The 22,225-nt window shown below is 30.9% G+C and overlaps 1 protein-coding gene across 2 annotated transcripts in view; it reads right to left on the reverse strand.

The window, feature by feature from the left end:
* Positions 1–4,613: 4,613 nt before the first annotated feature.
* LOC118187545 (uncharacterized) overlaps positions 4,614–22,225 on the reverse strand; it is a 128,352-nt gene continuing 110,740 nt past the window's right edge. For both annotated transcript variants that reach the window (XM_085818574.1, XM_085818573.1), the window contains 6 exons: positions 21,372–21,555; positions 21,025–21,067; positions 20,646–20,743; positions 7,239–7,331; positions 5,993–6,028; positions 4,614–5,366 (listed from right to left, as the gene is read on the reverse strand). In XM_085818574.1, the coding sequence (XP_085674700.1) occupies positions 4,710–5,366; positions 5,993–6,028; positions 7,239–7,331; positions 20,646–20,743; positions 21,025–21,067; positions 21,372–21,555 (1,111 nt within the window). In that variant the 3' untranslated portion in view covers positions 4,614–4,709. The remainder of the gene's footprint in view (positions 5,367–5,992; positions 6,029–7,238; positions 7,332–20,645; positions 20,744–21,024; positions 21,068–21,371; positions 21,556–22,225) is intronic.

Consider the following 22,225-nt stretch of genomic DNA (forward strand, 5'->3'; position numbering starts at 1 on the left):
GTAACTACAAAGGAATGCTTTGCTTTCATACAGCAACAGAAATATATATTTCTAAAGTTAAAATTTTCCCAAAGACAAGATATACAGAAAACAAGTAATCTCCATGTACACAGAAAAAAAAAAGGGGGGGGGGACAGTTCTATATCTCCCGTTCTACTGGGCCTATTATTTACAAAATTCAAATTGCGTTTTTCATGTCTAGAAAGCCTGACTTAGGATATATATTAGATTTATATATAGCACTATTCTAACAGAGGTATTTTGACACAAAATCGGACTTTTCTAAAATAACATAACAACTTTTTTACATATTTTGATTCTACGATTCAAATTACGCCAGACTGCCCAGTTTGTAAAAATCGTTAGAGTGGTTTTTAAAAAAGCTCTCAAAATTTTAGCTCCTCAATGTTAATTGAATTTGGCATATATTTATTAATATCTCTTTTTTACTAAACTTTTTTTATTCTTCCTTTCACATTTTGAAATTTAGGTTCATTCCAAATAAAATTCACCCATTTTTTTGTTTTATTTTTAAAATTTCTATTTTTAAATAATTTTTATAAATTTTTCAAAAAAACTTTTGAATTATAATCTATAAAATTTTTACCATCATCTTAAAGTAGGCGTAGTTCTAAGCATACCTGCAAAAAATTAGAGTTTTTTATTCAAAATTTTATAAGATATACATGAATTTACATATTTTCACGTATTGAAATTTGGCATCTTTTTTTTACGCAATAATAATGCCAAATGTGGTTTATGGATTTTGGTTACCGTGAATTGCCACAGCTATTTTTAACCTTAAATTTCAAATAAATTTTTACAGAGAATTAATTACATGAAATTTTTTCCTTCAGTGATGCATAATTAATATTTATTAATACTATATGAAAGGCTTTTTTTAAATTATAGATGATATTATTAAATTTTTTTAATTTCTTTCGGTCTTCCTTTTTTTTTTTAATATTTGTAAGAGTAAATTTTTACCTTCGCCGTGTTATTGTGTGCTACTTTACTTTGACTGCATTTAAATTGAATTGCCTAAAACTAAGAAAGTTTGTCTGATGTTTATTTTCACAATGTTTTTAAGCAAACAGGATGTTGATAGTTTGAGTCATGTCCTAGTTTTAAAAATTATATATATAAGTATAAATTTTTACATTAATCCTCTTCAAAAGAATGTTTTAAGTAGCTAATTTTCTCTCATGTTAAAGATTGTATAAAAACATGATCTTTAATATGATTTAGATTGTTGGTAGCCGATATAATAATCGGGTTACTCAGTGGTACAGAATAAACACTGCTGGACTGTTTTGTTCCTTTGTCATTTAACAAAAAATCTTTTAATTAAAATATTTATCCTTTGGACTTTGCTTTAAACTTTATTTATAGTTAAAATGCTTAGAAAATGAAAAGCTGTCTTCAACTGAAACACAGTTGTTGTAATTGATATTTTAAAAATTTGACAAGAATGCAAAATTTATGGAAGTGTAACAAAATCTTAATTTTCTTGTGGTGAGCACTGAAAATAAATGTAGAAAGAAAGAAGAAAATTAGGGAGAAAACTAAGCAAAAATTTGAAGAGAATTTGGCTGTGAGAATTATCAAAGTGTTTCGAAAAGTTGGATGCTTTTAAATATACTTTCAGAATATTTCAAGGAATTCAGGTGTTCAAAGAGACTGTTGTTTAGTTTACAAAGTTTACTGTATTACTTTAGTTACAAGTTTACTGTATTACTTTAATTACTGTTTAGTTACAAAGTTTACTGTATTTACTGCTTGGATGTGTATACCAGCAAATACCATCAACTGAGCTTGTGCTAATGGAAAAGACAAAAACGATATCATTGCAGATTAAAGTGAAGTGTGACTGGTTTTCGACTAATAAATTTAATTAATAATAAATGAATAAATTTAAATTACATTATAGAGCATCCTATCATCATAAATGGAGAATCCCATGATTTCTTAGTCAAATTATTTGAATATTCAGAAATTTATCCAGTGATGTATGTGGATGTCACCTAAAGGCATTTTCCCTCTTGAAGAAACCAGTCTTTCCTTTCATCTCATGCTTTAAAATGCTTAGTCTCTAAAGACTGATAAAGCTCAGACCAAGTACTGATGAAATGGATTGAATTGGTTTATTAAGTTACGGCAAAGCAGGGCTATCTGCCCTAAAAGGAGGGATGCCTTTGTGAAGAACTTTCTAAGTGAAACCAGCTGGCATACACGTTACAATGAGAAAAACCACGAAAACGGCCTTGCAACCAGCCTGTTCGCCGGGATTTGAACCACGGAGCGAACTAACAGTGTTCAGCGACTTTATCGCTTGGCTGTTTGTGGGCCTTCATGAAATGGAAGACGATAATTTTATTTAAAATGAATGTCAGAAATACCAAGATGTTTCGAAAAGTTGGATGCTTTTTAATATACTTGCAGAATGTCTGAAGAAAAAGAGCAAGACATTAAGAAGAAAAAATAAATTTTTGCATAAAATTTAGTATTTTTTAAAAATTTAAAACTTTTTAATGTTATGATATTTTTGCAATTTCAAAAATAAAAATATTTGCTTAAAATATGATTAACATATTAAGAAACTAAATCTAGGATGATAAAATTGTGTAAAGCAATGAGCCCAATGTTAAAGCTATTTAAAGCAATATATGAAAGTCATCCTAAGTTAAAATATCGGTTATATATATTTCTCATCTACATAGCTTTTCTGAACGGAACATTGAAATGGAAGGCGTAAGTGCTTTACTGTATTTTCCCTTTTAATATATTCAGTTTTCAGATGCATCATAGTCTGGGACACAAAGTATTCTTCCGAAAGAAATGCAATTCAAATAAATAAAATAAAATCCCGAAAAATTTACATTAATAAATATATTTAAAATGCTCAGTTTGAATTAATAAATAGAAAATTTGAAGAGACAATGCAACACAAAAAATTTTTTAAAAAGTCTAAAAACTTAATTACCTAAAATAATAACTGTGACATAAAAAAATTATAAAGAAAACTATTTGAAAAACAAAATTATCGATGCACCTACACATTCAAATTACCACACAGTTCGAATGGGTACACAGAAAATTTTTAAAACAATTATTCGAAAGAAACCATGCAACAATTAAAATGAAATTCGAAAAAGAAAAAAAGTATTTAAAATAATAACATAAAAATATAATATAAAGAACATTATTTGAAAGAAAGAATGTTGTGATTTTTTTTCCTCTCATGGTAAAGGAAAATAGGTTGCTATATATTAAGAAGTTCGCCATTCTTGGTGCAAACTGGAACAAAAGCGGCAACATAAATTTGTGAATTTCTCCATAAATTTCGCACCAAATTTTACGAAATTTCATATTTGGGCATAATTTTTAAATTGAGTTGTAGAATTGAAATGTGGAAAAAATTATGTTATTTCAGAAAAAGTCCGATTTCATGCCAAAATAACTATGTTAAAATAGAGCTATATATAAATCTAATATATATCCTAAATCACACTTTTGAGACATGAAAAAGACAATTTGAATTTCGTCAAACGGCTCAGTAGAACGGAAGCTATAGAACTGTCCTTCCCTTTTTTTTTTTTCTTTTTAACGCAGTGTACATGTGCAGATAATGTAAATTCCTTTCCAATCAGCAGTACTCTAACTTTCAGTGTTCACCAAAGCACTACAAATTTTAATGTGATAAAAGTCAGACTGTATTTAGGATCAACTTTTAAACAACTACATTCCCATACATATATTCATTGCTTAATTTAAAACTGCTATTAATTACTAGAACAATTAATAAGCAATCTATTATAAATTAAAAAATGGGATTTGTCTATGTGATCAGGAAAATTTTGTTCAAAAATGGCTGCAATTCATCTCAATATATATATATTTTTTTCCCTAGTACAGTAGAACTCCAGTTTATACAACTATTCTTCTTTCTAAGTTAAGTAAAATTAAGCTTTTATTAATTTGTTCTCAGATTTTTAATTCTTTTTATTAACTTAAATAATATAATAAGAAAACACAGTATGTATCTTTCAGAAGCTAGTATATTAACTCTTTGTTTTCTTTTAATTAATAAATTAAGCAAGCAATTTGGATACAATTTTAGCGTTTTAAAAAAGGGCAGTATTTAATCTTATAAATAAAAATTTAGTTACTTTATATCTCTGTCAGATGAGATAGACTAGTGATTACAAGGGTGTGGTGCTTAAAATTATCATACTGAGGGACTGATTTTTTAAACAAAATTCACACTCACATCATGAAACATTTAGTAACTTTCAAAAGGTTTGGATTTTTACTCAAAAGTCTTTTTAATTCTCTAAAGCTTCCCAATCAGCTTTAGAGAGAGAAAAAAGTCTTAATTTTTGAAGTTATACTAGGAAACTATACAGTTTGAGAACTATCATAGTTCGATAATTATTCTGAACGTCTTCATAATACAAGCAGATGGAACTGAAGTATTAAACAACATAAATTTCTGGCTCATAAGTTTCTCTGGATGAGAATTTTTCTAGTTATGCCAAACACAAAGAAGTTATAATTGTTAGTAATAATTGTAAAATAAAATTTTAAATTAAAATTGTAAACTAATTTTCAAATCTGATAAAAAGAGAACATTTTATTGTTCTGATCACAGATACTTTGCTATATACAATATCACAATTTTTTTGTATGTACAGAAGTCCAAACATTAATTACATGATGCAACATAATGCTGATAGTTCTGTTCCTCTAGAAACAGGCTCCATAACTTGAAATCTAGGATCTGGGGTTGGAGGACGGAATTCAGGTTCTTCCTCAATGTCTAAGCTTGTACTAGCTTCCTCATTAGGCTTGACATCAGATGACTGTCCTTCATTGACATCAGATATCTGCATCTTTGTTTCACTGGTACTAGGCAACTGTTCATCTACTTCACTGGCATCAGGTACTTGCACTTTTAATTCTTTGGCATTAGGCAGCTGCACTTCTGTTACATCAGTGTCCATTTTTACAACTGCCATTTCAATGTTTTCATTAGTCTGCTCAGATGACTCAACGTCTGTACTAGCTGTATGACTCTCAATATCAGCTTCTACTTTTATGTTCAATGATACTTCACTAGATGCATTGTCATTTTGACTGTTATTTGTTTCTTCTACTTTTATGGATACTTCATCAGAATGTTCAGAGCTTTCTATAGCTGTATCAATTTTTATTTCCCCAGCATCATCTATAATTTCTTGTTTTATGAATGTGACATCAAGCTCATCTGAAACAGATGGCAGTTGTGTTTTATCAGACTCTTCATCTGCTTCTTCTATAGGAGAAGGCACTTCTTCAACATTTGTAGTTTCAACACATTCTGAAGCCTATAAAATGAAAATTCTGAATTAAAAATCTATTGAAGCCTATTTGATAAAAATGCTCACATTCCTTAAAATATTATATGCATTTAAGAAATCTTCAATTTAATATAAGAAGAAGATAAACAGATTTTAAAATTCAGTTTAATCCCTTGAGCCCAAGCTTATCTTAGCTTAAAAAATTACCTTTAGATAATGATGAAATTATTTCTATAATTCAAGCTGGTTTAGAAGGGAGAACAAGCCCCAATTCCTCACTTGCAATATTAATATTTAAAAGGAATTTTTAAGGTAGACATTACCAAAATATTTTGATGCTCAAAGTATACAATTAAAAGATTGATAACAAATATTCTCTTTTAAAATATTTCTGAGCATAAACAAATTTTAATACTTTTCTGTGTACTTAACCATAAAAACTTTCTACCCATCTTCACATTATCTTATGCATTCATAATATTTACCATGAAAAGTTAACATAAATTATCAAAACAAAAATTTATTTTAAATACTGAGTCTGAAAATAAAAAATTCATAACTTCAAAATATATCTCAGAACAAAATATTCTGTTCACAAAAATTTTTAAATAAATTATTCATAAATATATATAGATATAAAATATATATCATACCTTCTTAAAATCTTCATAACATGCTGGATGATAAGCCTAAAAAATTTAAATTAATCAATATAAAAAGACATTTAATGCATCACACATACACTGAATTTTTATACATAATTGATATAAAAATATATTTGACAGAATACTATATTTAAGTTCCAAATTCAATCACTTCAGGCATCAAAATACATTGGCAATGAAGTTAAACAGAGAGTCCTCTACATTTCAAGGAACAATCCAACACAAACTCCTGTTTATCAAATGAGAAACTACAAGACACTGTCACTAGAAAAGCAAGGCATTTATCTTATGCTCTTAACATGTCTTGATATGTTCACAATAGGTATTTTCTTTTTTAACAAACTAGAATTCAAGAATGATCAACAATTGTTCTCTCTCAGAAATTAATTTTCATACTGCTCCAACAAATACCCAAATCTCTTTTTATATTTGCTTTAGAGATACTACTTTTTTTATTCCTATATATTCATTTTTCATATTTTCTCCGAATCAGTCAATTGTTCAAATTAAGCACACTATTAGTTATCATAAAGATCTACCCATTTTTCTTAAATAAATAAAATATTCATAGGGAGGGGAATATATACTAATATTGAAATGTAAATTTCATAAAATTATAAAAATAATCACAAAAAATCTGACTGCAAAAAATAGTTCTGCGATTTCCATCTAGTATTTTATTTGCTGTCACTCAGGCAGGCAACACTGAAACCACCATGCATTTTTTAAAAAGCTGTATTTGCAAGAAAAGAAAGTTATATGACAATGAAATGATTAATCACCTTCAAGGAAGCCCACAAACTCTCTATAATTGTAGCATAACAGAACAGGAAAGCGTCACATGCTTAGAGATTTACAAACATGGATTAAAATGATACAGAACATCCCTTTCGCTTCCATGCAGAGTAGTGTGACCCAGATTTCTGATGTTCAATAAGAATAGTTTTTTTAAGTAGTTTAACTTCCTACAGTGGAAGTTTTCAACAGTGTTCACAGAATCCCATTTGTAGGAAAAAGCAAACATACCATTTTTACAACATGGTTTCCACTTTGTAAATATTTGTTAATTATCTTAAAAATGACACTATTAAATTTTGGATAAAACCAAGAAGAATTTAGTTTATCCCATATAGACTACATTCATGCACATAAAAAAGTGAGAAGCTTGTTTCTTACTATCAAATTTAATTAACAAAATAATAATAATTAATCGCTGATTTATGTATAACCATACCTGTTCATTATGTCTTACAGCATGCCTTAAATGCCATTCTTCTTCTTCTTCGACCCAAAACAACTGAAATTGTTCACCACAAACAGCACATTTCTGAAAATAAAGAAGAAACAAAAACTTCAAAATTTTAATATTGCTTCTTATTAAATTATGAAAATTATTTTTTTTCACAAAAACATATTTATTGACTTGACAAGGAAAAAAGGCAAAAAAACTTTTAGAACAGCTAAGACAACATTTAAATTACATTCTATCAACTAAGCTGGCAAGTTAAGCTATTTTGCAATGTAACATTCATTTAAAAAAGTTCCATACCACATGATGACTCATACTAGTTTTTCTACAGTGCTCAGATCAAGTATACAAAAACTATAGCATTCCTATGCAAATTACCACAATTTCTTGGATTTGTAATTAATTTATGAAGAATAGAGCATCTTTTTTTCTTTGTATAGTATGCCATTTAAAAATGTTGCATAAAAATCTTGAAAATTCATTATGACGTTTGCTCTTATTCAACAAAACCAAACTATGACTGAATCTTAAACAACAAAAATAAAAACTGAGCTAAAACAGATTCACTTGAAATGCACATAATTCATAAATGCCAGCCTGAGGTTAAACTCTGCCAAATTTTTAATTCAAGTTGGCATGTTTCCCTTACATCTACTAGCATAAAAACTTGTTTTATTGATAAAAAGCATATTCATATATCATTTAATACTAGAATGTCTATCAGTGTCATTTCAATACTGAAGCATTTTTATTGCTTTGTATCTTTGCATATTTTAATAATGTTACATAACTCTAAACAATTTAATCATAACACTAAATCAGTACATTGCTCCAATTTTTATTGTGTACCTTAATTTGAAGAAATTCTGCACCCAATTTCACCCACAATGTTTGCTAGTGGCATTTCAACACTACGCAAAATTCCAAAAGCAACTACTTCTAATTATTGGTTCGCTACATAAAAATTCCAATATGACACTTAAATCATCTACAGAAATAGCTTAGGCTAGGTTAATTGAATACGGCAAAACTCACTAGGGCTATCTGCCTAAGAAAATTGTTGCCTTTGTGGAGGACATTTTAAGGGAAACTGTTACACATGGAAAAAAATCATAAAAAGCAACCATGCAGCCAGCCCATTTGCCTGGTATAGAATATGGGTTGAATTCCCACTATTCAGTGATCTTAACTACTTGGTTACTGGTGAGGGCTTTTCATAAAGTAATACTATTAACTTTTGCCCTTCTCAATTTAAACCAATAGCTACAATGAAATATCTGCAATTGCAAAATTATGCGTATTACATAATTATTCTGCAGCAAATTATGATGTCCATTTGACATTCAAATCACCTCAATCAGATAAATTCCATGTAAACTTTCAGTAGAACATAAAGAGAGAAGAATTATTAACCTATATAAAAATAAAAGAGATGCTACAACTACTTCAAATTCCTTCTTATGATCATTACTAGCAAAAGAATTGATACACATAAAACAATTCTTGCAAGAAATGCATATCCTGCTCATGGAAAAATTCTAGGCAGCTCGAAAACTAGAAGGACATTATTCAACCACATTAGCTGCTGGTGTTGCATTGACGCAACGGTCAAAATAAATGCGCATATAACTACCTAATATATTTTATACCAGCAGATGATTTTGTGTAGGAAATATTATGAAGATTATTTCTGTAAAAAAATAATTGCCTTCAACAATCATTTTGTTTATAAATAATTAATCTCATACTTTAAGCAAAATTTTTGACCCGGTATTTTTGCCGAAAATATTTAACAAAAGAATCACCATCTTTTTTAGTGATATATTTTTAGTCAAGGTCACCATTTATCAGAACATTACATCAATCAGATGTTTATATTTATGTTGGGAAGGAAGGGAAAACAGGTGCTGTGCTGACGCAACGTCAGCAGGAAACAGGTAATCTAATTTTTTACTCATTTCTTTCGATGTTCTGGCTGCTTTAAAAATGTCTATAACAAGGTATCTCACATCATAAGAAGACCTTCAAAGATTTTTTGATGAAGAAATAGATGATAATAATGTTAATAATGAGCAGAATGAAACCGATATTGTTGTTGTTCCCCCAGAAATTGCAAAAGCTAGTGATGAAGAAGAAGGGAATGACAATAATATTTTTAAATTTCAGCCTTCTAAAAGCAGTGCTAGTCACATGAAAAAGTTTAAAAAGCAGAAAAGTGAAAACTTGAAATGGATAAAAAAGGAACCATCAGTTATGTCTCAGGAAGAAAATGAAGAAAGAGATAGAAGAGAAACTAACAGACAAAATACAAGGTAAAATTAGTGGATAGGAGTAAAAACGCAAAGGAAAAAGGTTTTTATATCTCAGCCTCATCTTATCGAACAATACAATACCAAAATGGGAGGAGTCGATTTATGTGACAATTTAGTAACCAATTACAGAATAAGAGTTTGTGGCAAAAAATGATGGTGGCCAATATTTACTAATTGCATTGATGTAGCCTTGTTAAATAAATGCATGGTAAATATCACGACTTTCTACTACTGGAAATAAAAAGTCTCTTTTAGATTTCAGACGCAAGATTGCATACACTCCTATTGAGAGTTTAGAATTAGCCAGAATTAGATCAGCAACAGGAAGACCTAGTAAATTCAGCATTCAAAAACTATTGCATGGAGACTATTGCATAAACATTTCATCGTAAAGTCCGAAGATAACAAAAGAGTTCATTGTAAAGAATGCCATAGCCAGACTGTTTATAGATGCAAAGTATGTAATGTAGCTTTACATCATGATTATAGTGAAGCTTTTCATGCTTGAATCTTTCAACTGAAATAATTTGTATTTGTAAAGATAAAATCCTCTGATAAATAATCTGTATTGTATTTATAAAAGAAATATAATGTATATTTTAATATTAAATTAATTACAAATGGTTTGTAGATTTATAAAACGTTATACAAGTAAAAAGTAATCCAGTGCTCCACTCAAGGAAGCATAGCACAAGTACAATCCTACTTACTAAACATCTGTAGTCTTATTACGCTGATGTTGCGTGAATGCAACATTCACTTTTTCCACGGGTAAGAGCATTTTTTTAAAATTTTCAATGTAAATTTATGTTATAAATGTTTAATTTAATATTTGTTATTATTTTCCAGAGAAAAAGAGTCATTCCTTGTAGTTTAGGCAGTTAATGGATTAATTTGCTGAAGTGTACATGCATGAACGTAGGAGCAACAGTATTTTTATGCATGAAGCAGAAAAACAAATATTGTATTAATTGCATTAAATTCAAGCATTGTATTAATTTATAAAAAAAAAAAAAGATCGTACGATCATTTTACAATACTCGCATCCTGCAGAATTATTAAAAATTTAAATTAGGTAAATCTAATTTAGAGAAAACCACACACAGCAATTATAAAAGAACAACAGTCAAATTATTTAAATAATAAAAATAAGATGAGTGTCAGAAATTTCAAGACTGAATCAATCCAAAAAAAAAAAAAAAAAAAAAAAAAAAAAAATCTCTTAATACTGGAAAAAAGAAAATTTTAAATTAAAAGGTTCATAATAAAAGTTACAAATAAAAACTGCTTTTAGCGCAAAAGGGTGTGTAAAAATAAACTGCATACACATCACGTTCAACAGAATAAAGGCACAATTGTCTGGAAATGGTACATACATTAAATTTTTGGATAGCTGAGTGAAAAAAAATACAATTTAAGGTAGAACAGTCAAATGAATGGATTAAATTTCCAGCCTAAAATTATAAAAGCAATCATCTTACTTGTCATAAACTTGAATATCACACAAACCTACATTTCACATATGTAAGATTTTGAAGGGGAAGCATTTTAGACACACACATACACACAAAATTAAAAATAATAATAATAATAATAATAATAATAATAATAATGACACATTTTCATAGGCTTTTTAAAGATATGAAATGAAAATGTCATGCATCTGGCTGTGGTCAGCCAATCAGCTGCCTGCTTCACGGTAAGAATCCAGCAAGTGAGACAGACAAGAGCTGTCTGCAGAAAGTGTGGTAAGGCGTTTATGCCTGAGTTCAATTTTATCCAGCGTAGCGGATTAATTTGTAAGGTATTAAACAACTGTGTTTCATTGAAGTTATTTTCTTAAATCATATAATATCAACGTCATGTAAATATTTGTACATAAAAGTCGTGCTTCTATATAATAAAGGATTCATTTTCCAATAATGTATTGTGTCACATCTCTGCCATCCCAACACGTATGATAGCATGTTCTCTTACGAGAACCAGAGAATGAAGGTGAATGGATTTTGAGAAAATGTGAAAATTTTTTGCTGTAATTTTTAAAGAAAATTTCTTATAAATATGTTTAAGGGAGTAATTAAAAGTGATTTGATTTCAGTGTTGAAGGAACTCGGTGAAGAAGCCGATTCCATTTTAAAAGTTGTAGAATTAAAAGATAAGCTTTTAAGTTTTAAAAAATATTTGAAAGATAAAGATTTTGTCACTGAATTCCTTAATACTACGGTTGAAGAAAGGAAAAAGTCAGAGGAAATTGCGAAACCGTATTTGATGCAAATCGAAAGTAGCAGCGAATCCAGTAACAACGTAGAAAATACACTTTCATTAGACAAGCTTTTGAAAGCTGTACAGACATTATCGATTTGTGTACCTAAAAAGGATGAAGCATGGAACTTATTTTTTGATTCAATAGAAAGGGTTTTTAATCATGAAATTTTACTTAAATGATAGGTGATAAATCTTCTAATATTATAGTATATATTAAAGATGATGATTTGAAAGATTATGAGGAAATTAAATCTTTAATCCTTAAGGAATATGAACAATCGTCAATTATGTTTCGAAAACTTTCGCCAAGCTCAAAGGTTGATGGGGGAAACTCATTTGCAGTTTGCCTCTAGTTTAAGATCATGTTGGATGCATTACTGTAAAAGTAGAAATGTCAATGATTTTGAGTCTTTAATTAAATAATAATTTCTGACAAACTTTTTTAACATTGGATAATGATTTAATGTGCCATGTTGCAGTTCAACAAGGTGAAAGTTGGCTTCGTCCGGAAGAACTAGCAAAGGAATGTGACACATATTTCATCACAAAAAGTAAATCTTTTGATGACATAAGAGGTGATAAATGCACTAATTTTAGTGATTCATGCAACAAAAACTCTAAATATATTCCACCAACACTAAGAAAAGATTCAGTGGTAAATGAACAGAAACAGTCATTTAAACCGTGAGAATGTTACGTGTGTAGTAGCAGTTTACATTTATCTAAGGATTCCTGAACAGGCGAAATAAATTTGAGATGTCCAATAAAGAGAACGATAATTTTCTGGTCAAACCAAAAGTTAACACTTCAAGTAAACCGAAGAACAATGCAGTTGTTACAAATGTAAATTCTAAACATTTACAAAAACGCGAGTGTTCCAATGGAAAACTTAATTTTTATTCCTTGGAAAAGATTACTATTTACATTGCAGGGAAGCAAGTAGAAGAAATAGAAGATTCAGGTACAGAAATACCAATTTTGAACACTACATTCATTCCTGATTTAAAAATAGAGAGTAAGGGTAAAATCATTTTAAGTTCTGCATTCGGCGACGTCATAGAGGCAACGCTAGCAACTATTCCCATTTATTACAAAAAACCAAATAGTTGTCTATATTCGTACATAGAATCTCTTTTTGCGTTGACAGATAAATTCAATGTTTAATTACACCAGATGTATGGGATTGCATATTTGAAGACAAGAATGAATCAACAGTTTTCCCTGAGATGAAACCGGAAACTCATAAACAAAAACAACTTAAGGTCGGCACTATTGAATTGTCAAATGTAAATCTGGTACTATTGAGTTTTTAGGGCCGTAAAAAAAGCCAAACTATTGTTGATGCCGGTGCTGCCAAAAATAATTGCGGAAATCCTAACGCAAGAAAGGAAGTATAATAGTAAATAACTATCTAAGATTGATGTTTTAATTTAGATGAAAGGTTAATTTCATATAATACTCTTTTATTATTATAATTTATATATAAAAAAGGCTAAAGATGACTGAATGGAAGCATAAGAGTAAATAACTATTTCAGATCATTATTATAATTTATATAAAAATTGCTAAACATAACTGAATGGATGCCTGCATCGCTATTTCGCTACCGAGTTATTGCTAAAGCATAAGTTCCTCTTGTTGGTTGTTCAAACATAATATTCTATAATGAATGATGCCTTTTCTTTGAAAAAATTCTCGGTAAAGTGCAAAATCCCCCACTTATTTGTTTGCCGCTTTTTACAAGGGTAAGAACAATCGCATTTTTGTCAATTTTCTTTTACTTTTTAAGTGAAAATAGGTCGACGTGTAAATAGATAAAGTCAAGGGTGTGTGCGCTAGATTTGGCGCGCTGTTAAATGAGCGCATTTGCTAGATTTGGCACATACATTTTTGTTGCAATTTTTTTATGGTCCTCAAAATGATATAGTACTGTAAATCTTTTTTATAGCTCAGTTGCAAATCAGGATGATGAATTATTCGGAATCGAAAAAAATTTAAGGTCGACCAGAGAAATTGTCAAACATTAATAAAATCTTTTAAGGACGCAGAATTAGGGAAGAATAATTTCTTTTTACAGGACGAATTATTATTTCATAAAGAAACAATTTGTGGGGGAAACAAACAACAGTTAGTTTTGCACGAGAATTATCCAAATAAAGTCCTTCAAATAGCTCATGATTTCATATTTGGAAATCATTTAGGTATGTGGAAAACTAAGCTTTCATTTTATTGGCTGAACATATCCAAAAATGTATACAATTATTGTAGAACATGCGAAAGATGTCAATTAAAAAATATGGAAAGACAATTAGATAAAATTCTGATTACTCCTATTGTTCGTGCGCCATATCCCTTTCATACAGTAAATATAGATTTGACTGATGAAATTTCACCGCCTTCAGGAAGGAAACATACGAGGGTAAGTTGAAAAATAAGTTTCCCCTGTCGACTGTGGTCAGAGTTGTGTATGAAAGTCAAAAAATAGAATGAGACATTAAAGATATGACATACCTTTATTTTTCCACATAGGTACCAAGTACATTGAGACATTTGTCATATCGCTTGATAAGCTTCAAAAAGCCCTCCAGGAAAAAATCAGGGCTTTGCATATGGAAGAAGCGTTGAATAGGTTGTTTCACTTCAGTATTGCTTCCAAAGCGCCTTCCCCCGAGATTTTTCTTCAAAGCCGGAAACAGATGGAAGTCGCTTGGTGCAAGATCAGGACTGTATGGCGGATGGTGTAGGCGCTCCCAACCAAGAGTTGCAATATGGTTTTGCATTGCCGTCGCCGAATGTGATCTGGCATTGTCATCCAACAGCAGAACGCCAGAGGTGAGAAGGCCAGGCCGCTTTTTCCGAATCGCCTCTTTCAATTTCGACAGGGTGTCACAGTACGCGTAGCATTGATAGTTCCAACCTCCAAAAAGTCCAGCAACAAAACTCCTTGGGCGTCCCAGAAAACTGTGAGGAGCACTTTACCTGCAGAGGGAGTTGTCTTGACCTTCTTTCGCAATACTGAAGTGAAACAAGCCATTCAATACTTCTTCCATATGCAAAACCCTGATTTTTTCCTGGAGGGCTTTTTGAAGCTTATCAAGCGATATGACAAATGTCTCAATGCACTTGGTACCTATGTGGAAAAATAAAGGTATGTCATATCTTTAATGTCTCATTCTATTTTTTGACTTACACAACTCTGACCACAGTCGACAGGGGAAACTTATTTTTCAACTTACCTACGTAAATATTGTGTTTGATAGATAATTATTCAAAATGGTCAGAAGTCATACCTTTAAAACGTCTTTCCGCCAAAGCTACTTGTGATGCTCTTTTAGACATTTTTATGAAAACCAGTATTCCAGAAGTAATTTGTAGTGATCAAGGCACTAATTTTACCTCACAGTTAACTCAAGAATTCGAAAAAAGGTTAGGAACTCATCGTTGTTTTTCTACACCTGGTTACCCAGCATCAAACGGCTCAGTGGAAACATGGAATCGGGTATTTAAACAAAGTTACATCATGTAATTTGCACAGATCCTGTTAATTGGGACAAGCATATACCTTATCTACTTTTTGCGTATCGTGAAATTCCAAACTGCACTACAAGTGTATCTCTATTTATGCTTATGTACAGTCGTGAAGTTAGAGGTCCCTTAGCTGTATTAAAATCATCATGGTCTGGTGAAATACCATTACCTCTTAATCTGAGTAATTCAACAGTTGATCATCTACAAGAATTAAAGATAAATTTAGAAAAAGCCCCTGAGCTCACTTCTTTATCTGCCGCGGAAAAACAAGAAGCTTACGCACATTATTTTAACCGCTGGAAAAATATGAAAGAATTTAAAAATGGTGATCTAGTATATTTACTTATACCAGACTCTAGCAACAAGCTATATGCTAGGTGGACAGGACCATGTGAAATTGTTGAAAGAGTAAATCCTCATTCTTATAAGGTTAAATTACCAGATGGGAGTGTGTGGCATGTTCATGTAAACAAAATAAGAAAATTTTATGTCCAAGCACAAACTGTGGGAGTAATATTTGAAGATGATTCTGAGTGTGGGGAAATTCACCCAACTCCAAATAAAGGAGACAGGGACATCGAGGTGGATATTTGTCATTTAGATGGCAGCAAACAAAAGGAATTACACAAGCTTTTACTCAAGCATATCGCATTATTCTGTAAGATCCAAACAGCCAGTGTTGGTGAACATAGAATTTGGTTGTTACCTGGAGTAGATAAGCAAATCAAATTAGAGAGCTTGGGTCTTATTGAGCCAAGTGAAGCTAAAATAGCATACCCACTCATATGTGTTGCCAAGAAAGACGGAAGTATGTGTTTATGTATTGACTTTAGATTGTTGAACCAAGTAACCAAGCCTGTTGATTTTCCAATGGAGAATATGACTGATCTAATCAATAAAATTGGACATGCGAATATTATCACTTGTTTAGATGTTTTGAAAGGTTATTGAGAAATACCTTTAGAAGAAGAAAGTCGTGATTTAACATCATTCAAGACATCATTTCCAATACCGTTGGGAGGTGATGCCTTTCGGATTAAGAAATGCAGCTTCTACTTTTGAGCGAGTGATGAATGATGCCTTAAGAAAACATAGTGATTTTTGCAAAGCCTATATTGATGGTATTGCTATCTTTTCACCAGATTGGAATTCACATCTCAAGCATTTAGATGCTGTGCTAACTACATTAAGTGATCTCAGATTTATGGTGAATGTAAAGAAATGTGTTTTTGCACATTCGGAGATAAAGTATTTAGGACATATAATAGGAGCTGGAAGACATCAACCTGATCCTGAAAAATTGCAAGCCATCGATATTATGAAAAGTCCTAAAACGAAGACTGCTCTAAAGAGTGCATTAGGCTTATTCAACTATTATCATGATTACATAAAGAATTATGCAGAAATAGCTCACCAATTGACGGAGCTTAGGAAAAAGAAAATTCCTGATATAATTCCACGGACTGATATATAGGAATCAGCATTTCAAGATCTGAAATGTCGACTGTGTGAAGCACCAAAACTTTACACCCCAGATCCAGAAAAACCTTATATCATGCAGTGTGATGCTAGTTCATATGGTGTTGGTGCATGCTTGTCACAACAAGACAGCTAAGGCAGTTTGCATCCTATCCAGTCAAAAACTTTCGAAAACTTGAGATGTCGAGAATTGGTCAACTATTGAACGTGAGGCTTATGTCATTGTGTGACCATTAAAAAAATTTGAGTGTTGGGTATTTGGATCAAATATCAAGCTGATCACAGACCGTAATATATTTGCATAAGTCGGCACCTCAATCTGCCAAATTACAAATATGGGCAATGGCACTTCAGCGCTATAATATTCATATTTCTCATTGCCCTGGTGCACAATTAAAAACTGCAGATAGTCTTTCAAGACTAGTTGGTGAATGAAATAGGTATGAACTAAGTATGAACTGATATGTTTAAGACTTTACATTAGTTATTTTTCTTTTGTTCCGGAATTGTACAACAGCTACTTTCCATCTGTTTTGGAGAAAAAAAAAAAAAAAAAGGAATTTATTTAATGTTGCATTATAATATTCTGTTTTGAAATAGTATTGCATATATGTTTTACTACAGAACTCCAATATTGTTATTACGTCATGTATACATGTCATATATTTTGAATTTATTTGGTTAAGAAAAAATATATAATGAAATATTAGGCAAGCATTGGCAAGATATTAGGCAACATTTGTAAAAGTGTTTATATATGTCATTTAAGTTCTTAATTGTTTATTTCAATGTGAGACTATTTAAATATTAATAAATGCATTAATTATTAAGCATTGGCTTATGGAGTACACAATTTAAATTTGTGAACTCAGATTCTGGTTCAGCTTTCAGATTCTGCTTCGCTTTGGCGTAGCACAATCTTACCGGGGGGGGGGTGTGTCATGTATCTGGCTGCAGTCAGCCAATCAGCTGCCTGCCTCGCGGTAAGAATCCAGCAAGCGAGACAGACAAGAGCTGTCTGCAGAAAGCGTGGTAGGGCATTTACATCCGAGTTCAATTTTAGCCAGTGTGGCAGATTAATTTGTAAGGTGTAGAAACTGTATTTGAACCAGATGGCGCTGTGTGCACCTGAATTCCTTTGAGGATTTCAGAACTTTGATGACTGTGAGTGATGTAACAACAAATTACAATTTAGTGCGAATTGCGAACTAAGTTTATAAGTGCTTCTTTATTGTAAATGTATTTATTGTATCGTCAATAAAAATTGGATAAAATGACAAAAGGCGAGAATCCTTGCTGCATCTGACAGGTAAGCAAAATTTCTCTATTATTTGATTTGAATATTGAGTTTTTAGATTTAATTAGCAAATGCAACAAAGAATGTATATGTGTATTTACACAAGGTATTAAACAACTGTGTTTCATTGAAGTTATTTTCTTAAATCATATAATATCAACGTCATGTAAATATTTGTACATAAAAGTCGTGCTTCTATATAATAAAGGATTCATTTTCCAATAATGTATTGTGTCACGTCTCTGCCATTCCGACAAGCATGACACTAAACATACACTTCAGTAAAAGTTTGAAGGAACTGATCACTTTTTAATTAGGTAGGTAATCAAGAGACCCAAGTTATGAATATATTACATAAAAGACTTAAACTGTTTGCCATAATTTTTTTCACTGCATCCCCATTGTTTATCCATTTTCAAATAAAGTCACATATCATCACATTAGCACAGTTTTCTTGATGCCAGGAACCCGTTATTTTCAAAAGGCTCATTGCATGCTCTTCCATTAAAGGCAAGTCCCAAATTTTAATCACTTTTTCAAAGTGAAACAGAAAATCAGATAAACAATAGCTAATTTAAATCCCCAAGTTCACATTATTTATTGATTTGTACGTATGTGTTCAGATCTAATGAGCAAAGAGGGTATCTCTTTAGAACTGTTTTTATGTATTACAGAGTCATAGCTAGGGTTTTCAACGCCCAGGGACAACTGAAGATTTCGCGCCCTCTACTGCTTGCCAAGGATGGAAAACATTTAATTCTAAAATGTTGTAACATCAGTTTGGCGCCCCATGGATTCTGCGCCCGGGGACAGATGCCCCCCCTTGCCTTCCTCTAGCTACGCCCCTGATGTATTACTTTTAGTTATTCTATTTTTAAACTTTTTTGTTACTCACTTCCTGCACCCTAGCCTTTCTGCTTATATAACAGTATGGATGGCCTTTGCTTGTTACTGCATGGGGCTTTCATTGCATCCTTATAGTTAAACATTGATTTGGCCAGTTAGATAGGGCCATGCCCTAAAATTACATCCTTATAAGTAAAATCTTGCATTTTTTTTAGCACTTATTAGATTTACATAAAACCAAAGCAAAGATCTATGATTGCATTATGACATAATTTTTTATCCATTAATGGCATAAAATCAGAATGTTCGGCAACAATTTTTTGAAAGTGGTGGCTAGGAAAGTCAAAAATAGACAATATTAAACATACTTGGAAAGGCAGTTCTTGCAATAAATTACACTTAACATGCCATATTCATTAACTTGGGAATCTCTGGTATGTTCCTTCCCAAACTACTAAACTGAAAGATGCACATGCTGTGCTCTTATCTTTTGAAGCCATTAATTTGAATATTTTCTTCATGCTTTTAGACAATGGTATACAGAACTGACAAAAGATAAGGGAACAACATGTGTGAAGGAAATGCTTGAAATAGTAAATAATTCTACAAACAGCACACATTGTATTCAATGCAAGTATGAACAAGAACATTAATCTCGGATTTCGAGAAAAAGGGGATATAATTTGAGGTAAGAATGCACTTTCTGATGCGAATGAATTTAAGGAATTAGGAGTCCGATGTTTTTTCTATCTGTAGTCTTTTGAAGTGAACATAAAAAAGCTTTAGTAAACTGCATTTGCTTTAAATAAAATACAGTTTATTTAGTGTTCCTTTTAGTAGTAAATATGGCTCCTGTCGAATGAAAAACGCAGTCATTCAGTTTGTGAAAGAAAATAGAAATTTGCAGGGATTTAGTGTTCATGAAAAAAGGAGGAAGCTTAATTGTTTCTTTGCTGCTTCGAAATCGTCCTATAATTCTTGTGCATGCTGTTTTCATGGTAAGTAAGCCACAGATCTGTTGTCTTCAAATTTTACAGATTTTCGAAATTTTCTAAAGGAAACATTGCTTTCTAAGTTGTAACTGTCACTAGATTTATAAGAAATTCATAAAGCTTCCAAATGACATAATTTTCTTACCAATTCAGATATCAAATCAACTTCTAAATTATTTTAAACTTCGAATTCAGTATGATATTGAATGTTTCTGATGCATTACATGAATTTTTTATTCCACACACAAACCAACCTAATTTTGTTTCTACCACTACTAATGATTGAGAAATTTGAGAGCATTCATCCATAAATTTGTTAAGCATCCAAAAGCAAATCTGACTTTTAAAGATCTTTACAAAATTCATAAATGATAAAATCAACATAATATTTTTATTTTTGAATAACATTACTAAATTTCTTAAATAACAAGAAATAAAATAATTATGTTTGGACATTGATAAGTTTACAGATAAGTTTGCAAAAAGAAGTGAAATAATTCAATTACTTTCTTTTGGACATTGAGTAGTTTTAGTTTACCATAGTTTATACATATATTTGATTTGCACAACTTGTACTCTGGGTACCCCTGATATAAAGAACACAACATGAAGATTCTAAGGGAAGCAAAAAGAAGTTTAATAAATCTCATATAAAAAGTTATTGCACACAAACCTCTGTTTCACATTCACCAGCTCGGACACTGTAAATTGGCTCATGTTCTTCTGCCTTTGATTGTCCACCACCAGCCTGAAGCTCAAAATAACTCGGAGCTGGGAAGGGGGGGAAAAAAAATTTTTTTTTTTTTTTTTTTACTCCATATCAAATACCATCATACAAAACTCAGTGATAAAACTGGGCAATTTTAATTAGATATATTTGAATGAGATAACATATTTTATTTGTTGACTTGTTTTCACAAGGAATTTAATAGTTTTAGTACACACTTGAAAAGAATTTACAGTTGGAAATCTTTTGCCATAGTTTATTTAACTATCTAAGAATTTTCAATTTCGTATAATCACTGATTGTGAAAATGAATATAAAAACATACCTCTTTCTTCCAGGTCTTCAAATTCTTTAAACTGGATCCAGTCCTACAACATTAAAAAAATAATAATAAAAATAAATAAAAAATAAATAAATAAATAAATAAAACATACAAACAAAAAAACAAAAAAAAAGCTGATAGTATTATCTATAATAAATACATGCATATATATATATATATACTTGTCATTTCATTTGTAAACACTAAAAAAAATTTCTGATGTCTAATCCTAAAATTTTTAGCAAAGCTGATCCAGTCTACAGCTTTCATATTACTGATGATATTAAGAAAACTTCTTTAAAGTTCCAATGGGGAAAAAAAAAAAAAAAAAAAAAAAAAAAACCACCTACCTTTATTTCATAAAACAATCTCCTAGAAAATGGCTTTTTAGCACCATCTTTTTCCCTTCTATTCATTCTAAAATGCCAATCTAGATGACGGCTATATTGTTCACTCTGTATTTCTTTAAACCTCATCCCACAAGTAGCACACTGAGAACCTTTATACAGAGCACTTATGACACCTGGATAGAACCTTCATAAAAACAATACAAGTTATTTTGTCATTGAATAATAAGTGAATACTGAATATCAGTTAAAAATAATGGATATTACAGTTATTAATCAAAACAATTTATCTTTGGAAACAATCTTTTTGTCTTACAGCCTACAATTCCTGGTGCACTGCTGGTACAGCCCTAAGCAATTATCCTGAAGAACTGCACTTTCTTTTAAGGTTTTGATAATTAGCTGTGCTATATATTAAAGCCTATCGAATCTCTTTTAAGTGGGGAGAGAAAGTAAACTACACTCAATTTCTGAAGACTGGAATTAAAAAAAAAAAAAAAAAAAAGTCGATACAGTTTTGCATTGGTATTTCTGCTTCCATCCGCAGAGGGGCAGAATAGGACTGTTTTAATGCAATCAATAACTGAAGATTTATTTTTCCTACCGAATTCTTGAAACCATTTCTTCTAAAACTGCAGCTGTTTTTGTCCTTGCACTTAAGCATTTCAAAACGATTTTACTGCCAGGAAACAATTTTATAAAAAAGCTGCAGCATGATCCGATGCATTCAGTGGCAGGTTGTGCTGGGAAGGCAGGGAAGAGGCATTCTGCATTAAGAACTTTTTGCTCCTATGTTTCCACAAAAATATTTATTTTTTTTTCTCCAGCACAGCTCATAATAGTTCTTCCACCATGCA

Source organism: Stegodyphus dumicola, chromosome 6 (assembly GCF_044657685.1).
Source record: "Stegodyphus dumicola isolate Sdum_Otavi_A_Nest chromosome 6, ASM4465768v1".
NCBI lineage: Eukaryota > Metazoa > Arthropoda > Arachnida > Araneae > Eresidae > Stegodyphus > Stegodyphus dumicola.